The 20,315-nt window shown below is 43.9% G+C and overlaps 1 protein-coding gene across 5 annotated transcripts in view; it reads right to left on the minus strand.

Moving 5' to 3' along the window:
- Positions 1-20,315, minus strand: part of WDR55 (WD repeat domain 55) — a 34,388-nt gene that overhangs the window by 9,829 nt on the left and 4,244 nt on the right. Inside the window, exons 1-5 of one of the 5 annotated variants that reach the window (XM_056516720.1) lie at positions 16,780-16,918; positions 10,911-10,961; positions 4,933-4,983; positions 3,941-4,098; positions 1,958-2,058 (exon numbers count right to left, since the gene is read on the minus strand). In XM_056516720.1, the coding sequence (XP_056372695.1) occupies positions 1,958-2,058; positions 3,941-4,098; positions 4,933-4,983; positions 10,911-10,961; positions 16,780-16,899 (481 nt within the window). In that variant the 5' untranslated portion in view covers positions 16,900-16,918. Of the gene's footprint in view, positions 1-1,957; positions 2,059-3,940; positions 4,099-4,932; positions 4,984-5,964; positions 5,988-10,531; positions 10,621-10,910; positions 10,962-16,779; positions 16,919-20,315 lie in introns of those variants that run through there. The other 4 variants (XM_056516722.1, XM_056516721.1, XM_056516724.1 and 1 more) reach the window with 4 other exon arrangements.

The raw sequence follows: 20,315 nt of genomic DNA on the forward strand, positions 1-20,315 counted from the left end.
GCAGGCTCAGGGAGCATCATTGTCAGCTGAAACGCTATGGCAGGAGACCCAGGAGGACCCCACTGCTGACACAGAGACATAAAAAAGCAAGACTAGTTTGCCAAAATTTACTTGAGTAAGCCAAAATCCTTCTGGGAAAACATCTTGTGGACAGATGAGACCAAGATAAGAGTTTTTTGGTAAAGCACATCATTTTACTGTTTACTGAAAACGGAATGAGGCCCACAAAGAAAAGAACACAGCACCTACAGTGAAATATGGTGGAGGTTCAATGATGTTTTGGGGTTGTTTTGCTGCCTCTGGCACTGGGTGCCTTGAATGTGTGCAAGGCATCATGAAATCTGAGGATTACCAACGGATTTTGGGTCAAACTGTACAGCCCAGTGTCAGAAATCTGGGTTTGCATCCGGGATCTTGGGTCTTCCAGCAGGACAATGACCCCAAACATACGTCAAAAAGCACCCAGAAATGGATGGCAACAAAGCGCTGGAGAGTTCTGAAGTGGCCAGCAATGAGTCCAGATCAAAATCCCATAGAACACCAGTGGAGAGATCTTAAAATTGCTGTTGGGAAAAGGCGCCTTCCAATAAGAGAGACCTGGAGCAGTTTGCAAAGGAAGAGTGGTCCAACATTCCGGCTGAGAGGTGTAAGATGCTTATTGATGGTTATAGGAAGTGACTGATTTCAGTTATTTGTTCCAAAGGGTGTGCAACCAAATATTAAGTTAAGGGTGCCAATAATTTTGTCCAGCCCATTTTTGGAGTTTGGTGTGACATTATGTCCAATTTGCTTTTTTTCCTCCCTTTTTTGGTTTAGTTCCAATACACACAAAGGGAATAAGCATGTGTATAGCAACACGTGTTACTGCAATCCTTTTCTGTGAGAAATACTTCATTTTCTTGAAAAATTTCAGAGGTGCCAACATTTACGGCCATGACTGTACGTACTGCATTGATTCATTAGATCTACATTTTATTGGTGGAGCCTGCCATAGGCGTTCTCTAATAGAGTCCATCAAGTGCAACTTGAAACCATATTGTGTTGATCCAGAAGAAGACAAAAAACCATAACAGAGGGATAATTCCTTCTAATTGTAATCTATAAAAGCTGATCCAATTAGTCTGAAGTGACAGATGCAGCATAAAACCATCAAAAATCGTTCCCATTTAACAGATGTTAAATGTACAGGCCTATAGTTTCCAGGCTGCATTTTTGACCACTTTTTAAATGTTGGCACCACATTTGCTAAGTGCCAATCATGTGAAACTATCTCTGTCATTATATAATCTTTAAATATAAGGAACAAGGGTCTCTCTAGCATGGTACATCATTTCTGCAAAACTCTGGGATGGAGAGTCCTGGTAGCCATGGAGGCCTAGCAAAGGTCTTGGGTTACTATGACAATGGATTGGCTTCCCGCGATCATGTCATGGGGAGCCGATTCCAACCAGTGCAACTCCAATTATGTACATAATGAAAGTTTAAGTGCCACTGTCAACTTTGACAGCGGCATCTAAATGGTTAATAGCCAGCAGCATAGATCACTTTGTGGCAGCTATTAGCAGCGGCCCTCAACATCGTATTGTGAGAGATGTGACCTCCTCTGCATGAAACTAAGGCTGTATTGGATTCATTGCATGACAGACACAAACAGAGCTATAAAAAAAAAATACCCACTGACTTTTACCTTCAGGTTCTGCCAACGTGTTCATTGTTTTGGTGGTTAAAAAAAAGAACTCTGTGCAGCTTTATTTTCCCGACAAAAACAATAGAATCTGGAAAACCTCTGACACAGATATGTGAAGATAGCTCTAAGTACATGGCTGTATTATAGCTTTATACATTGAACAGGTTATATGGGGCTAAAATGGGACCCTACTTTTTCTCCTTAAAATTTCATTGAGAAGATTACTGAAGTTCAGGCAAAACCCCAGAGGGATAAAAAGTGTTTTCTTACGTTGACCATCGCTGGAAAATGCTGAATCTCGACATGACTTCAGATGATGCCCGGAAGACCAGAGTTCCTTGTTCCCGTCTTCTATGCAGGAATACGAATACCTAGAAACAAAACACAGTTACACAGCAGATAACTTGGCAGTCAGGGATACCCTATCTGGAAAGATTAGGTTCTGACAGTTTGGATTGTCTAAATTATTTCCAAAATATTTAGGTGCTAAAATGAAATATATAAAATCAGACTAAAATAATTTACTACAATAAAAAAAAATAAAAAAATAACTTCTCCATTGTAACTGAACAATTCACAGACTGCCAAAGGCTGTAGTTTTGCAAAGCTGGAGGCACACTGGTTGGGAAACACTGCATTGGGTTTTCTTACTGGCGCTCACATTTTTTGGGCTCCTACCCAAGGCAGGTCTTACTTGGTACATGCTGATGCCAGTTCCTGGACCCATTGTAAGACTCGGAGTTGTCCCCTGCAATCAGGTCACATGAAGATTCGACAAGCTAATAAAATGCCCCCCCCCCCCCCTCCTTTTTAGGCACATTCTAATGCCGTAAATCCCACTGACAGTGCCATTCAAGAGGTTAAAGGGGTATTCCAGGCCAAAACTGTTTTTTATATATCAACTGGCTCCGGAAAGTTAAACAGATTTGTAAATTAATTCTATTAAAAAAATCTTAATCCTTCCAACAGTTATTAGCTTCTGAAGTTGAGTTGTCGTTTTCTGTCTAACTGCTCTCTGATGACTCACGTCCCGGGAGCTGTGCAGTTCCTATGGGGATATTCTCCCATCATGCACATTTCCCGGGACGTGACATCATCATTGAGCAGTTAGACAGAAAACTTCAGAAGCTAATAACTATTGGAAGGATTAAGATTTTTTAATAGAAGTAATTTACAAATCTGTTTAACTTTCCGGAGCCAGTTGATATATATATAAAAAAAAGGGTTTTGCCTGGAATATCCCTTTAAGCAGCTGCCATCGTAGTATTCTCCAATCCCGGCTGTTGGTTATGGTGCAGGCAAAGCTTCGGTGCCTGATTCATCTATGAAAGTCAGATCCTCTAACTTGGCTTTTATCAACCATCTGCATAAATAAATGTCAGAAGTATTCATATGAGAGGCGCTCATTGTGAAAAGTAATTCGCTACCCCAAGGCAAACAGCCCAGTGCACAAAAAACAAAAAAACAACCCTATTCAATGCCCTTTTAAATGTTACTTTTATTGTAACAAAAAAAACAAGCAAATGGCATTACCAATGCTCCAATACAATAAACATATGTATATACATTAAGAAGACAACTATGCCCATCTCAACATGTTCGCTGCATCCGTAGAGTCTTCAGGACAATAATCGTTTTTTAGAGGGATTCTTTGTGGAATAGTTTTTTTTTTTGTGCCCCGGGCCATTTGCCTTGGGATAGCGAGTTCATTTTGATTACTTAGGATCCTGTCTCATCCCTGTGGGTGTCCTTTTTTATTCTTACTTGATTGTCAATATTTATTTTACAATCATTTAGCGTTTTTAACAACCACCAACCATTCTGTAATTCATAACCATTATGACATATTTGAATATGAATTTTACCTTGTGCCTAGAGAGATTCAACAAATAATCTCTATGCCTCCACTATTGAACACTGCTGAATGTCATATCATGTTGAGTGTCATGTGCAATTCTGCCATCACTAGGGGCACTTTTTATATGAATTTAATGTCACCCTAAAGAAATGTTTTTATAGAAATCTTGGTGGACCTGAGGAAGGCACTAGTCGATTCCGAAACACGTCGTCCTTACTGTAATCAATAAATTGTACGTTGTCCTGTGCTGGCCTGAGTCCTTCATTTGCACTCAAGTTTTGAGCAGCACCTCCAAGGCCGTTTTTTTGCTTGTATGTTCGCTTTTTTTTATTCTTATGTATTCTTATGAGTTTATGATGTAATTGTGAGAGTAATCGAGAATAAAACAAACTTACAAAAAAACATCTCCATCTACATCTCCAGCAGCAAAGATATCCTGACTGGGGTGGAATGCAATGGTGTTTACTGCAGCCTCGAAAGATATGTCCATAGGGGTGTCCCTCACCCGGGGTTCTGCTGGGCCAGGAGAATCTTCAAGCTCTTCAGACTCCTCCTAGACAAGGTACAGATATTTGTTAATATGGAATGAGGATCATCAATAAGAACACAAGCAATGAATGTCCGACCACTGTCAACGGCTGTCCGGGCATGCTGGGAGTTGTAGTTTTGCAACAGCTGGAGGCACCTTGGTTGGGAAACACTGCTCTAGGCTCCGACGTCTCTCTGGAGTGGGACACCACTAAAGGTAAGTAAAAGTATGTTTTTTTCAAAGACTTAAGAGGCCAAAGTTTTGAAAAACCCCTTTAATCACCTTGATTTCTAGGAAAATTATCTCCAATAGGTGGCACTAGAGAGCTGGCTTTCTTACTCCTGGAGGAAGTTAACGTGCTTAGATTTTAGTTTTGGGAATGCATGTTACATGGTGATTTAATTATTTTTTCATCTACTTGATCTGGAAAAAGAAATGTTTATATACTGATTAGAGATGAGCGAATTTACAGTAAATTCGATTCGTCACGAACTTCTCGGCTCGGCAGTTGATGTCTTTTCCTGCATAAATTAGTTCAGCTTTCAGGTGCTCCCGTGGGCTGGAAAAGGTGGATACTGTCCTAGGAGACTCTTTCCTAGGACTGTATCCACCTTTTCCAGCCCACCGGAGCACCTGAAAGCTGAACTAATTTATGCAGGATAAGTTATCAACTGCCGAGCCGAGAAGTTCGTGACGAATCGAATTTACTGTAAATTCGCTCATCTCTAATACTGATATATACATTCCTTTCATTTGTTTGATGTATGTTTCATTAAGCTATTAAAGTTTTATTTAGATTTTTTTTTTTATTTATTTTATTTTTATATCATTTTTGGGGCATGGAGTTGTAGTACTGACCTGCTGACTTTCTTCATTGTTTGCATCCGCGTCTTTACTGACTGGTACGGTCTACAGGAGAAAAGTAGAAAAACATAAACCAAGTCACAACTAGGATTTACTATACAGTGATCCCTCAACTTACAATGGCCTCAACATACAATAGTTTCAACATACAATGGTCTTTTCTGGACCATTGTAACTTGAAACCAGACTCAACATACAATGCTATGGAATCTGTGACACGTGTCAATGGCTGGAAGAACCGACCAATCAGAATGGGCATTTCACTGGTAAAACCACTGTATTCCTAAAGTGCATGCACTGACTGGTATCTGGTAGCGCCCCCTACAGTACAGGGAGGTATTACATTTTCCGTACTACTCTTTACCTGTACCAGGGTTAGCTGCTCCTTTGGACACCAGGTGAGGGCGGCTTCATTTTACTATTTTTAGTACATTGTGTGTTCTGTACAGGACCCTGAAGGAGCTTATGTCCTCTACTTAGACCAGTGTTTCCCAAAGAGGGTGTCTCCAGTTGTTGCAAAACTACAACTCCAAGCATGCCCGGACAGCCGAAGGCTGTCCGGGCATGCTGGGAGTTGTAGTTTTGCAACAGCTGGAGGCACCCTCTTTGGGAATCACTGAAATAGACAGTGATTTACAGCTCCCAGCAGATCTTTCTTACTTTTATATAAGGATTTGCTTTATCTCTATTAGTTATCTACTTATTTTTCTTTAATCCTCACTTTTTCCTATTTTTGGATGACATTTTGGGAGCTTCAGAACAAATGACCAGGTTTCCATAGAGTTCTGGTCTCAACATACGATGGTTTCAACATACAATGGTCGTCCTGGAACCAATTAATATTGTAACTTGAGGGACTACTGTACAATGTTACAAGGGGGAGGGGGTGGGTGTGATGGGCGTTGGCAGGAAAGGTCATTGAATATATTGCAGGTGTACAAAAAGACTTCCCCGAGCATTATGGATTCTGTACAGAATATTTACAACCATTCACAGTATAATAGATGTGGATGTGATTTTCAAAACCTCATTCACACAGTTTCAAATCTTTGTGAAATGTAGCAAATCTTCTTATTCTTTATTGTGAGGTATCCTAGCCATAAAAACTGAGGAGCAGAGGAGTGGAACGACGACCGTTTCGCCGGTACTTCTTGCTTCCACTGGTCCCTACGCTTCTTCAGCCTTGTTCTCCAGACTAGAGAAGCAGAGCGCAGATAACAATAATCAATGCTGTGTTATCAGTGCTATAGAGTGTTAACCAATCTAGGGGTTGCAGGTAATAGGCCACAGGGATGTGGAATTCCTATCGCCCGACGCCCGGGACTAGCAGTTTTGGGCGCCGGGCAGGTGAATTTGTCCGGCCCTTAGCCCGGCTTCGGGCAAGCGGACCTGACAAGTGCGGCGGATCTGCAGTCTATGGAGTGGGCTCCCGACTCCTGCCCGCTCCATACTCCGCAGCCTGTGTCCTCGGAAGCAGAGCAGGGGAGATGAGAAGCTGTGTATGTCTTCTCTCCCCTGCTCTGCAGACGTGCGGGGGGAGATGAGGGGGCGTGGCTTCTTGCTCCCTGTGCAGACCTGCGTCCTCTGCCTTCACTCCCCCCAGCTGTAGCTTCGGAGAGCTGGGGTGAGGAGGCGCGTCTGCACGGGGAGATACATGCGGCGCTCACAGGGGAGTATGGAGCGGGCTCGGGACTCCTGCCCGCTCCATACTCTGCAGCCCCCGTCTGTTCTCAGTAGCCGGGGGCCGCCGCTAATAGCCAGCATGCAGCGATCGCCGCGGCTGGCTATTAACCCTTTAGATCGCCGCTGTCAAAGCTGACAGCAGCGTCTAAAGGGACATGTGTATGCTCCCTGGTGGGCTAGTGGGGTGGATGGCCCCCCCCCCCCCCCCCCGCAGCGCGATCGCAGGGGGGCGATCCACTATGGAGGTAGCCGGAGGACTTACCTCTGCTTCCTCCTGTCCCGGCTCTGTCATTGATAGATCCTGGCTGGACTAGGCTCTATCAATGGATCACAGAGCAGACAGATTAATAGAGTTCAATAGAACTCTATTAATCTGTATGAGGAATCTAATGATTCCTCATAAGTCTAAGTGTAAAAATAAATAAATAAAAAGTTTTAATAAAAGTTTGAAAGACACATTAACCCAGTGGTCTTCAAACTGTGCCCCTCCAGATGTTACAAAACTACAATTCGCATGCCAGGACAGCCGTTGGCTGTCCGGGCATGCTGGGAGTTGTAGTTTTGCAACATCTGGAGGGCCACAGTTTGAAGACGCTGCATTAACCCCTTCCATGTTAAAAGTTCAAATCACCCCCTTTTCCTATATAAAAACATGTAAACATAATAAAAATAAACATATTTGGTATCGCTTCGTGCGTAATTGTACAACCCATTAAAATATAACATAAAAAAAATACCAAACCACATATTTGCAATTTTTAGAATATCAAAATATCAAAAAATATCAAAAAGCAATTAAAAAGTCAGATTAATACCAAAATGGTACCGATACAAAAAACAGATTATGGCGCAAAAAATGAGCCTCATACAGCCTGGTATGCGGAAAAAAATAAAGCTACAGGGGTTAAAAAATGGCAATTAAAAAAATTTGAAAAAGTTCAGAATTAGTAAAACATGACGTAAACGATACAAATCTGGTATCGCTGTAACCAGGCGCCTAAAGTATAAAACTAACATTTTACCTCAACCACAAGGTAAATGGCGCAGAAAAGAAAAACATCAAATCTGCAAAATTATCTTTTACTATTTCAATTTCACTTCCCTTAAAATATATAGATTATAGGGCGAGGAGGAAAAAATTAGAGCGTAAAAGCGAAAATTGGCCCGGACAAGTGGATCGTCACTTTAGTCCCGTGGACAAGTAGTTTTTTATTAAATTTCCACACCCCTGGGCCAATATTAAAAATAGTTTAAAATTATTTAAAAAATAGAAGATAAAATCTTTTATCAAATATAATGCGTCGCCACACGTTATATATATGGTAAAAATCTGATGACAGGTTCCCTTTAAGTTAAAAATAAAACAAAACCTATATAAATTGGGTATCATTGTAATGGTACCAACCTACATAATAAAGAAAGCATGTCAATTTAACTCCCTAAATTTGCATAATGGCATTTGTTTTGTTTTTATCAATTTCCCCCCAAAATTTTTGGGTTTAGCTGTACATTTTGTTGTTGAACTGAATAAGATCATTGCAATGTACAATTGTTTCCCCAAACAACAAGCCCTCATATGGGTCTGTAGATGGAAAATTTAAAGAATGAATTGATTTTTAAAGGCGAAGGAGAAAAAGGGGAGTATGCTTGTGCCTACTGAGCACTCACATGACCAGCGACCATGAATATTCAAATTCAGCCAGCGGGCCTGCCTCCAGCACGCAATTCAGCGAAGATAGATGCCGACCTTCAGAAGGACCGCGCGCTGGACAGAAGGTATGTATATTAGTCAAAGGCCACACATCGGTCTCCTGTTCACCCGCACTATAACCTGGTGTATTGGGTTTAGTGTGGGTGAACAGAATGACAGTTTTACTCTAACCTCTTCAGGACGCAGGGCGTATGCATACGCCCTGCATCCCGAGTCCTTAAGGACGTATGGATACGCCCTTGGTAATTCCGGTCCCCACCACTCGCCGGGCGGGGACTGGACCGGGATGCATGCTGTTATCGTTCAGCAGGCATCCTGGCATATTGCCCAGGGGGGTCCTGAAACCCCCATGTCGGCGATCGCGGCAAATCGCAGATCAATTCATATCTGTGATTAGTCGCTATTCCGGGCTGATCGGGTCTCTGGTGACACGATCGCCTGGAAAATAGGGATGATCGGAGCGGTCAGTGACAGCCCTGATCATCCTGAGGGATAGGAGCGAGGTTGCAGTGGTGCTACCTCCTCCTATCCCCTGCCATTAGTCAGCAAGGAGTACTGACCAATGGCAGTTGAAGATGGGGGGGGGTTACCATGGAAACCCCCCCCCCCCCACTCTGCCCACCCCTGGATGTTAGGCAGAATGGGGGAGAAGATGCGGTGGGGACCGACGATCATCGGTGGCATCAGCGGGGATCAGCGGAGCAGGTAGGGAGGTGACGGCGCGGAGCATCAAGGAAGGTGGCAGTAAAGCGATCTTTACTGCTGCCTTCCTAGTGGTTGCCAAACTGCAACTCCCAGCATGCCCAGACTGTAGTTTTGAAACATCTGGAGGGGCACAGTTTGGACACCACTATTACAGTGGTGCCCAAACGGTAGCCCTCCAGATGTTGCAAAACTACATCTCTCAGCATGTCTAGACTACCCAGGCATGCTGGAAGTTGTAGTTCTGTAACATCTGTCCCTTCAGATTTTGCAATTTTCATGAAAATTTTGAAAATTGCTGCTATACTTTGAAGCCCTCTAATGTTTTCAAAAAGTAAAAATAGGTCCATTAGATGCCAACATAAAGTAGACATATTGGGGAATATTTATCAAACGATTTAGATTGTTTTTTCTTGTCTAAATTTGTCGCACAGAAAGTCGCAGTCTAATATGTGCGACTTTTCTGAGACTTTTGCTCTAGAGGATTTTTAGAACATGATGCATGCTAGTCTATTTTAGAAGGAAATGCATTGGTGCTGAATTTATCAAAAGCGACTTTTCAGCGACAAGTCGCATCGGCTGAAAGTGCGCCGAAATGTCAGACCATGTTGGAGCAGGTTTAAATATGGACTAAAGCATAGATCCCGAAGTCTGTGCACAGAATTTATCAAGAGCCGTGCGCCATTTGATAAATTAGGCGCACAATAGACCAGACTAACCCTCTGTAGTTTGGTCTATAGTGATGCGGGACATAGACAACTTTGATAAATATCCCCCATTGTATTTGTGATTCAATATAAAATGTATTTGGAATATACATTTTCCTTACAAGCAGAGAGCTTCAAAGTTAGAAAAATGCTACATTTTCAAGAAAATTGGGGATTTTTATCACAGAAATGATGCAAGTAACGACAAAAATTTACCACTAAAATAAAGTAGAATATATCACGAAAAAACAATCTCAGAATCAGAATAATCGGTAGAAGCATCTTAGAGATATTAATGCATAAAGTGACAGTGGTCAGATGGGCAAACAATGGCTCCGTCCTTAAAGGGGTAATACAGAGCTTAGACATCTTATCCCCTATCCAAAAGGATAGGGGATAAGATGCCTGATCGCGGGGGTCCCGCCACTGGGGACCCCCGTGATCTTGCACGCAGCACCCTGTTAAAATCAGTCCCCGGAGCGAACACGCTCCGGGGACTGATTTTAACGGGGTGCTGTGTGCAAGATCACGGGGCTGGAGTGTTGTGACGTCAAGGCTCCGCCCCGTGTGACATCATGCTCCGCCCCCTCAATGCAAGCCTATAGGAGGGGGCGTGACTGACATTGAGGCGTTTGGTCTCCCATAGACTTCTATAGGTGTAAAAAATTATTTAACAGTCACATAATGGAAAAACACAACTCGTAATAAAACATACAAAGGATAAAACACCCAAGAAAAATGCCTAGACTAATATACACAATTTTTTTTGTAATAACACCTAAAAATTCACCCTTTAACTGAAAAAGTGTGACCGTTTTTGTGGCTGTCCGGGCATGCTGGGAGTTGTAGTTTCAAAAGCTGGAGGCACCCTAGTTAGGAAAAACCGCTGTCTGTGAATACTGCACTCTAATAGAAAAAGGACAGATGGTTATCTTTACTTATCGGTCGCAAAATCGCAATATTGCAAAGTAACCTCATGTATAGAGTCTCAGGCATACAAAGTTAACTCTTCTGCACACAGATCAAACCCCACTATCGCGATTATATCATGAGAGAGAATCAGAAATATTTGTTACGGACTATAAAATATTTAATCGTATGACCGAGACCGCTACACCAGTCCGCCACTCACGCGGTATATACTATATAAACGCCACACTCGTGCTTACCTCCATGGGCGCCGCCATTTTTAAAATATCCTTAAAGACAGGTCCTGGCAGCTGTGTAAAACAAAACGGCTTTCAGATGAAGAATACTATCAGCTGGTAACTATACACTAGCAGGACCTTGATGACGATACAGTTGTCAGAGAATCACGTGACCGCTCGCTGGAGAATGTTCAGAATGTAGAGTGCAGAACTGAAGCTGTGCTGCCCTCTAACGGGCATCACACACATAGCCGCCCACCTTATATTATAACTTATTGAGCTGTTCACATGCTGTTATGAGACGCCCTCATAAACTAACCACGCCCCATCATATCAGCTAGAGCACTTCTTTAAACAGTGCCAATGTGCTTTTATGACAGCTATTGCAAAACTACAACTCCCAGAATGCCAGGACAGCGAGTTGTGGTTTTGCAACAGCTGGAGGCACCCTGGTTGGGAAACACTGGAAACACTTCTCTATGAGACTACCAACTGACACAATTTTTGTTTGGTGTGTTTTTGGTCAGAAAAAAAAATACCACAAAAACCTGACACCTCATTTTGTACCCAAAATATCCACTTGGTTTTTTTTCTGGTAGATTTTGGTATAATGTCACTGCAGTTTTTGAGCCAAAGCCAGAAGTGTATTCAAAAGGAATAGGACATATAAAGGAAGGACTTATACTTCTCCTCCATTATGGATCCACTTCTGACTTTGGCTCAAAAACTGCAGTGGCAGTATTCCAAAAACTGCCAGAAAAAGAACCAAGTGGACACTTCGCCTAAGGATAGGGTCACACTTGCCGTATTGTGTTGCGTATTTGCTGCTGCTTTTGAAGTCACCCTACCCTGAGGGTACAAACACTCTACATTCCTGCCCCCGTTAATCGTATCCGTCTTTGAGAGCAGCAGACCCCATTCCCTTCTATGGCCAAAATAATTCACCTGGTGACTCCTTTCTGGATGTATGCACCATTTCAAAAGCGCAACAGCTCCCGTCGTGAGTCCGCATAAAATAGCGCATACATCCCTAATGGAGTCACAATGGGTTAACTCCGTTCGGCCATAGAAGTGAATGGGATCCGCTGCTCCCGTTAACAATATACGTCAGCCACCCTTTATCTGCGCTATTCCGTTGAATATGATTCACAAGGGTAGAAACGTATGGAGAGATTTATCAAAACCTGTCCAGAGGAAAAGTTGTGAGTTGCCCATAGCAACCAATCAGATCTCATGTTTCATTTTTCAGAGGCTTTTTCAAAAATGAAAGAAGCAATATGATTGGTCGCTTTGGGCAACTTAGTAACATTTCCTCTGGACTGGTTTTGATAAATCTCCCCCGTAGTGTGTTTGTAATATACATTGGTTAAATTTTTTTTAAATATTTTTGTACCTGCAGCTATTGCCTGTGTGAGGAGTCCAAATACAGGAAGTGAGGGTGGACAAGCGGGCTCTGTATACTGAGGACAAGGGGGGCTCTGTATACTGAGGACAAGCGGGCTCTGTATACTGAGGACAAGCGGGCTCTGTATACTGAGGACAAGCGGGCTCTGTATACTGAGGACAAGCGGGCTCTGTATACTGAGGACAAGCGGGCTCTGTATACTGAGGACAAGCGGGCTCTGTATACTGAGGACAAGTGGGCTCTGTATACTGAGGACAAGCAGGCTCTGTATACTGAGGACAAGCGGGCTCTGTATACTGAGGACAAGCGGGGCTCTGTACACTGAGGACAAGTGGGCTCTGTACACTGAGGACAAGCCGGGCTCTGTATACTGAGGACAAGCGGGCTCTGTATACTGAGGACAAGCGGGCTCTGTATACTGAGGACAAGCGGGCTCTGTATACTGAGGACAAGCGGGCTCTGTATACTGAGGACAAGGGGGCTCTGTATACTGAGGACAAGCAGGCTCTGTATACTGAGGACAAGCGGGCTCTGTATACTGAGGACAAGCGGGGCTCTGTACACTGAGGACAAGTGGGCTCTGTACACTGAGGACAAGCCGGGCTCTGTATACTGAGGACAAGCGGGCTCTGTATACTGAGGACAAGCGGGCTCTGTATACTGAGGACAAGCCGGGCTCTGTATACTGAGGACAAGCAGGCTCTGTATACTGAGGACAAGCCGGGCTCTGTATACTGAGGACAAGCCGGGCTCTGTATACTGAGGACAAGCAGGCTCTGTATACTGAGGACAAGCGGGCTCTGTATACTGAGGACAAGCCGGGCTCTGTATACTGAGGACAAGCGGGCTTTGTATACTGAGGACAAGCGGGCTCTGTATACTGAGGACAAGCCGGGCTCTGTATACTGAGGACAAGCCGGGCTCTGTGCACTGAGGCTCTGTGACTTGCTACAGGCTCAAACATCAGGATGATTGACAAGCCAGGAGCCTGCACAGAGCCCTGTGTGGTGTCCCAGTACAGGAATTGGTCCTGTCCCTTTGTCTGTAGTCCCATCAGCCAGAGTCCCTCCAAGCTAGTAGGGCTCTCCTGGAGGGCTAACTCCTAGTCGCCTCTTGATAATGTGTATAAATGTATATATCCATACATTTTATTATAGTATGTCTATGTATAGGACCTTAGAGGTCATGTGCCTTTAAATAATCGTGTTACGTTAAGGTTCAAGGACCTTTGGGTCATGTGACATACCCATAGTTCCTTGGGTCAGGACTGACAGGTTTGCAGAACCAATGAGCTTTGTCCCACCCCCTTAATATATAAGGGGCTGCTGCCACTAAATTCTCTCTCTTGGTTCCAGATTATCAGAGAAAGCACATCTCAGCACAATCATCAATTGAAGCTAGGCCTGAAGCCTTATCTTCCACAGCCACTAAACCGTGAGTTATCCAGCTCAAAACTACAAATCCTGCGTGACTACTGCAACACCAAAATACCCTAAATTTTGTAGCACAGTGGCTAGTAAACCTAAGCTCATTAACCTCAGAAATCCCAGCAAACCTGTGAGGAGCCTGTACCACGGTCCTCTGCTAAAAGACTGTTATGTTACCTGCAGTTGCATAAAATATACAATAAAGTTTATTCCGGTTTTCATCATCTTCTGCTGTGGACATTCATTCATTCCTCCCTATCGTTTTTGGGACAGTTGGCGGTAGGACCATTGCATTGAGGAAACCGCACCCTGGCATCACGACAATTAAGGGTTAATCCTATACCCTACTCTACCACTCCGCAACACCCCAGACACCATCACCCCTCCAGTCTACCACACCTGCTTGTCCTGCCCTCACTTCCTGTATTTGGACTCCTCATAGAGACACACATAGGCAATAGCTGCAGGGATAGCACTTTTTCACCCAAAAATATAAAAAAAAATTAACCAATGTATATTGAAAATATACATATAATGGTATTATCTATGTTATATAAAAAGTTTTTGTAGACGACCGGTACACTTTAAGCTTTCTGCCTCCTCTCCTTCTCCCAATGTGTGAGGTGTAAGCCAATGGCGACAGGCTAGAGGTCTGTGTCATCTGTGTCCTGAGCATTGCAACCAGAAAGAGAGGAGATTGGGGGGTAAAATAATCCTGCCCTCTCTTCATTGCATTATATCCCCATCGTTTCACTTGGCTCATTAAACACGTCAGACAGCAGTCAGCCCATGTAATACCACCCTTAGGCTGGGTTCACACTGGAATTTCTGGGCAGAATTTCTGCCGGAGGTCAAGCCGGCGACAATAGGGCCACGCGAACTGCATTGCCATCCCCATAGATGTCAATGCATTTCTGAGCAGATCTCCCAAAAGATCCACCCAAAAATGCATTGCCGTCTATGGGGAAGGCAATGCAGTCCGTGCGGTCTTAGTGCCACCAGCTAAATCTCCGGTCGAAATTCTGCCCAGAGATTCCGTAGTGTGAACCTAGCCTTAAGGTATATGCACACTACATAAATTCTGCTCTGAATTTCCAAGAGGAAATTCTGAGAGAAATCTGCTTGCAGCAGCCTCCCATTGTTTTCAATAGAATTCTGCTGCACTCTACACACTGCAAAATTTCCACGCAGATTCCGCTGAAAGGTTATGTTCACACGGCGGAATTTCCATACAGAAGGCAGAATTTCCATACAGAATTCTGCGGAAATATTCTGCTCAGAAATTATGCTGCAGCAGAGTCCCATTGATTTCAATGGGATTCCGCTGCACTTTGCCCATGGCTAAAATTTCCTCGGCAGAAACATCTACATACTGATTCTGCTCGGAAATGCATTGCTGTCTATGAGCGGTCATACAACCTGATCTATAATTTAAATGTGAGGAATGACAGCCCGTGTATTCCAGGTGGACATTCCGCACGCACTCAATCTTCCCGGAAAAGCCCATTAGTCAATTTGACTTTGAATTACAGGGGTGAATTTAGGCAACAAATTCCTTGCCAAATAAATCCTGAGGAGATTCAGCCAAGAATTTCCTTGCTGAATTTCCTCAGTGGATCTGTGCCATTTAAAATTATCCACAATTGGCACTTATGTCAGCGGCAGATTGTCGTATTGACAAATGGCACTTTTCTGGCAGATTCCGCCAGAAGTTTAAAAATGTTCTGATCGGTTACCAACCGGTTGTCATGGTAACGTGGGGTCTATGCTAGGCTTGAGAGGCTGAAGCAACAGATCTACTGATACACCATGTAAAAAAAATATACATAATCCCTCCCCTAAAACAATTTCAAATTACCCCCTTTTCCCATTTTCAAAATAAAGAAGGATATTTTGGTATCACTAGGTGCAGAATCATCTGAACCATTATTCTTTATCCTGTAAAAAACAAAAAGAAATACCAAACTGATGATCTTTGCTCACATCACATCCCCCAAAAAATGGAATAAAACATCAAAAAAGTTATGTCAAAGCAAAAGTTGTACTGATAAAAACTACAGATCACGGTGCAAAAAAATCAGCCCCACACAGCTCTTTAGGTGGCTAAAATTAAAAAAGTTATAAGGGTCAGAACAAGGCAATGCATGGATTTTTTTATATATTTTTTTGTAGGAAAACAAAATAAAAGTTATACAGTGACCCCTCGACCTACGATGGCCCCGACATACGATCATTTCAACATGCGATGGCCTCTCAGAGGCAGCATCAACATACAATGCTTTTGTATGTCGGGGCCATCGCATAAACGGCTATCCGTCAGCGCAGACTGCTTCAGCTGCCACTGGATAGCCGTTTACGGTGCCCCATGTGGTCCGCTGACGATCACTTACCTGTCCTCGGGGCTCCGGCGCGTCCTCTTCGGGATCCCCTGCATAGTCGGCGCTCTCCATCGTCGTCATCACGTCGCTGCGCACGCCGTCCCGTCATCCAATAGGAGCGACGTGATGGCGGCGACGGAGAGAGCGGATGCCGGGGAAGCAGAGGCCTTACCGGAGTGTCGGGGAGCTTCTGAAGTTAAGGTTGTTCTTTTCTGTCTAAGTGCTCTCTGATGACACCTGTCTCGGGTACTGCCCAGTTTAGAAGAGGTTTGCTATGGAAATTTGCTTCTAAAGTGAGTGTTTCCCGAAACACGTGTCATCAGAGAGGACTTAGACAGAAAAGAACAACCTTAACTTCAGAAGCTCATAAGTACTGAAAGGATTAAGATTTTTTAATAGAAGTAATTTACAAATCTGTTTAACTTTCTGGAGCCAGTTGATATATATATATATAAAAGTTTTTGCCTGGAATACCCCTTTAACTTTACTGCAGATTCTATGCAGGATGAAATCAGCAAACAGTCTATACAGAGGACCGGTACTTAGGCTCCTCACAGGTTGGTTGGGACCTTGTAGGGAATAAGCTTTGAGGCTTGTTTTACGCTGCTCCACTGAATTTAGGGGTTTGATTTAGGTTCAGAAGTCACGTAGGATTTTAGGAGAGAGTTGGATAAACTCACGGTTAGCAAGATGCTGAAGAGATAGGTTTCAGGCCTAGGTTTGTCTTGTAGGTATGTACAGAGCTGTGTTCTATCTGTTAGTCCGAAACCCCAGAGAGAGATGATTGGAAACAGCGCCATTATATGGCAAGGGGGCAGGCTCAAAGCTTATTGGATCATCAAACCTGTCAGTCCTATTACAAAGGATTGTGGTACATCAGGTGGCACAAATCACGTGACCTGGAAGGTCCTTAACCTTAGCATAACACATTTACTGTAGATCACATGACCTAAGGTTCTGGAAATAACCTTTATAAAATAAAATATATACAATATACACATTAAATTAAAGAAGGAAGAGGCAGCTAGGGGTTATCCCATCAAGAGACTCCTATCAGGACGAAGGAACTCTGATTATGCGGACAACACAAGGTACAGGACCATGTCCAGTACCGGGATACCACAGTAGTATTACTATGCCTAGCCAGTACAAGGTTATGTACTATATATATAGCCAGTATGCTAATGTATAGACAGTATAGAGGATCTTTGGAGGAATAATGTAATTGTCTGAAGGACATTTGAGATATCACATGTTACCCAGAGAGCACCAGCTTAACACGAACCACAGATTGACCTATGGCTTTCTATTACAGCCCCCCTTTTTAAGGAAGGGAGGTGCTGCAATCTGTCTCTTTTGCTCTTGCTTCTGAGGAACAGTGGAGACCAGATGTCTCAGTGCTTGTCAGGGCCGCCACCAGGGCGGTGCAACCCATACACTTCTATGGGGCCCCGAACTTCAGGCGAGCCGGCGGGCCCTGGACCTTTTTTTCTTTTTTTTTTAGTCAGTGAGTGGGCCCGCCACCCACTCCTGACTGATAGCTTACAGTCATCATGGGTCACACACGCTGGCACTGCCACAACAATGCTGCTTCTGCCCATGGGATACCTCTCGGGCCAGCCTGTCTCTTTAAATTTGCAGTGGCCTGCGGGAGGTACTCCTTACTTCTGCACGGCCGCTGCTCATTGATACAGCCGCTGCCTCACAGTAGCGCTGTCATGGAGGCTGAGCAGAAGAGAGCCTCTCTGTCTGCTACCTGCCTGCTGAAAAAGTCAGGGGCGCCGCCCGCAGCAAAGCTCCCCTGGCTCTGGCAGTAAGGTGACTAGGTGAGTGGTGAGATGGCAGTCCTAAATAAGCGCAGCGCCGGCGCCATAATAAATGTATATATGATCTTTTGGGGCTGGGGAGCCCGGAAGTGAGCAGTCGCATAGTGCAGCAGGTGGTACAAGCCCACTCGCTAACTTCAAGGCCATTTATTTAGAGTCGGTCCCTTACATCCCTAGCATAAAATGGCTTAATACTGGGCGGCGACCACCACCGCGCAACACCAGTGTCCACAGGGGGAATGACCCACTGGCAGAGCGGCCCCAATGCCACTCAAACCGGTCCCTGGGTCGCACCTCCCCACAGACATGGTGCCACGGCAGCAATGGACGCTGCACAGCACAACACCAGGGTGAACAAGGTGTAAAAGGTCACTTTCCATGTGCTCCCAGTCAGACTGGGAGGCTCCCAGAAATGAAAGGGCCCTGTGAAGCTACCTGCTACTTTATATAGGGTTGGGCTGAGGGGGTGGAGCAGAGTGCAGACCAAGTAAAACCAACAAAAAAAGAAGGGAATAGAAAACACATTGTGAATTAAAGTAGAGAAAACAGACATGGTCGCACATCCACAATTTGTATTTTGATCTACTTGCTTCTCAGCATAAATTCAAAAACTAACAGATTGTTAGTATACATTTTGATCAAAAGGTACAAGAGCACTCGCCACATCAAGGCCACCTATATACAATTAACTAACAACCTGTTAGTTTTTGAATTTATGCTAAGAAGCAAGTAGATCAAAATACAAAATGTAGATGTGCGACCATGTCTGTTTACTCTACCTGAATTCACATTGTGTTTTCTATCCCCTCCTTTATTTAGTTTTTTCGCTTTCACTTGGTCTGCACTCTGCCTCACCCCCTCAGTTCAACCCTATATAAAGTAGCAGGTAGCTACACAGGGCCTTTTCATTTCTGGCAGCCTCCCAGTCTGACTGGGAGCACATGGTAAGTGAACTTTTGCACCTTGTTTACACTGGTGTGGTGCTGTGCGGCGTCCATTGCTGCCGTGGCACCATGTCTGTGGGGAGGTGCGGCCCAGGGACTGGTGTGAGTGGCATTGGGGCCGCTCTGCCAGTGGGTCGTTCCTCCTTTGGGCACTGGTGTTGCGGAGGTGGTAGTTGCCGCCCAGTGCTACGCCATTTTATGCTAGGGACATTAGGGACCCACTCTAAATAGCTGGCCTTGACGTGGCGAGTGGGCTTGTACCTTTCGATCAAAATGTATACTAACAACCTGTTAGTTTTTTTTATTTATGCTGAGAAGCAAGTAGATCAAAATGTAAAATGTAGATATGCGACCATATCTGTTTTCTCTACCTGAATTCAGAAAGCTACAGTATATTGGCAGGACCCTAGCTACTACAATTCATTCATTCAGCTACTACAAGTCTCAGAACGGCAACAGGGCTCCCAAGGGATTACGCTGCTCTCTCGCACCAAAGGCCAGTTGTCTATGCAATTCCACCTGCATTTGCTCAGCAAAGACAGTTATCCGTAACCTGACGTCAGTGTGTTTATTTGCTCATTGGATCTGGCCCAGGAGAAGCTGCCTCCAACCTCGGACCGTGTATAGGAAAACAGTGCCGTGGCATCACGTAGTGATCAGGTACTCCTACTCACGCCCCATGGCCGCCATAAATATGAATATGTATATAGTCCATGTGTAAGGTGCCAGTGCCCCAGATCCCATCAAAGTCCATCCAAATAGCAAAACACAGACGCAGCACTCTAATGTGCAAAAAATAAAAAGTGAATTTATTGATTTATGCCAAAGCAACATTTCAGTCCCTCACTGAAAATGGTTCCAGTGAGGGACTGAAACGTTGCTATGACAATAAATTAGTCAATAAAATTCACATTTTTCTCAGACAGCACAACTACTATTCAAGTGCTGAAGCTCTGACACTGACAGGAATGGTGCTGAGAAAAAGAAAAGTATCTCATCATGGAGGCTCCAGCCATACAGATCAGCAAGTGACTCCATTGTAGGGAATGGTATAGCATGTGTGTGCTTGCCTACAGGCATTGTACATACAGCTCTGCCATGTGCATTTGTTTCTCATTTACATTTTTATCAAGGTAGGCCTGGCTATGAATTAGGACTATTGCCAAAAACACAAAAAGCAGCTGCAAGGGCTCTGTAACATGGACTTGTGAATTCAGAAGATTTTATTGGAGAGCTGTTCAGGTGTTGGATTCCTTGGCACACTCTTGGAGCTCTAACAGGCCTAGAGCACATGGACATTCCCGGCTTCTGAGAGTGCTAGGCTTCATCTATGTGATTTAATATTTGATGGCAAATGCAATAAATAAATCTACTTCAAAAGTTAGAATCTGCAGATTTTTATTAAACATGATTTGAAATCGGATTTAATAAATTACTATATATACA

Source organism: Hyla sarda, chromosome 4, assembly GCF_029499605.1.
Source record: "Hyla sarda isolate aHylSar1 chromosome 4, aHylSar1.hap1, whole genome shotgun sequence".
Lineage (NCBI taxonomy): Eukaryota > Metazoa > Chordata > Amphibia > Anura > Hylidae > Hyla > Hyla sarda.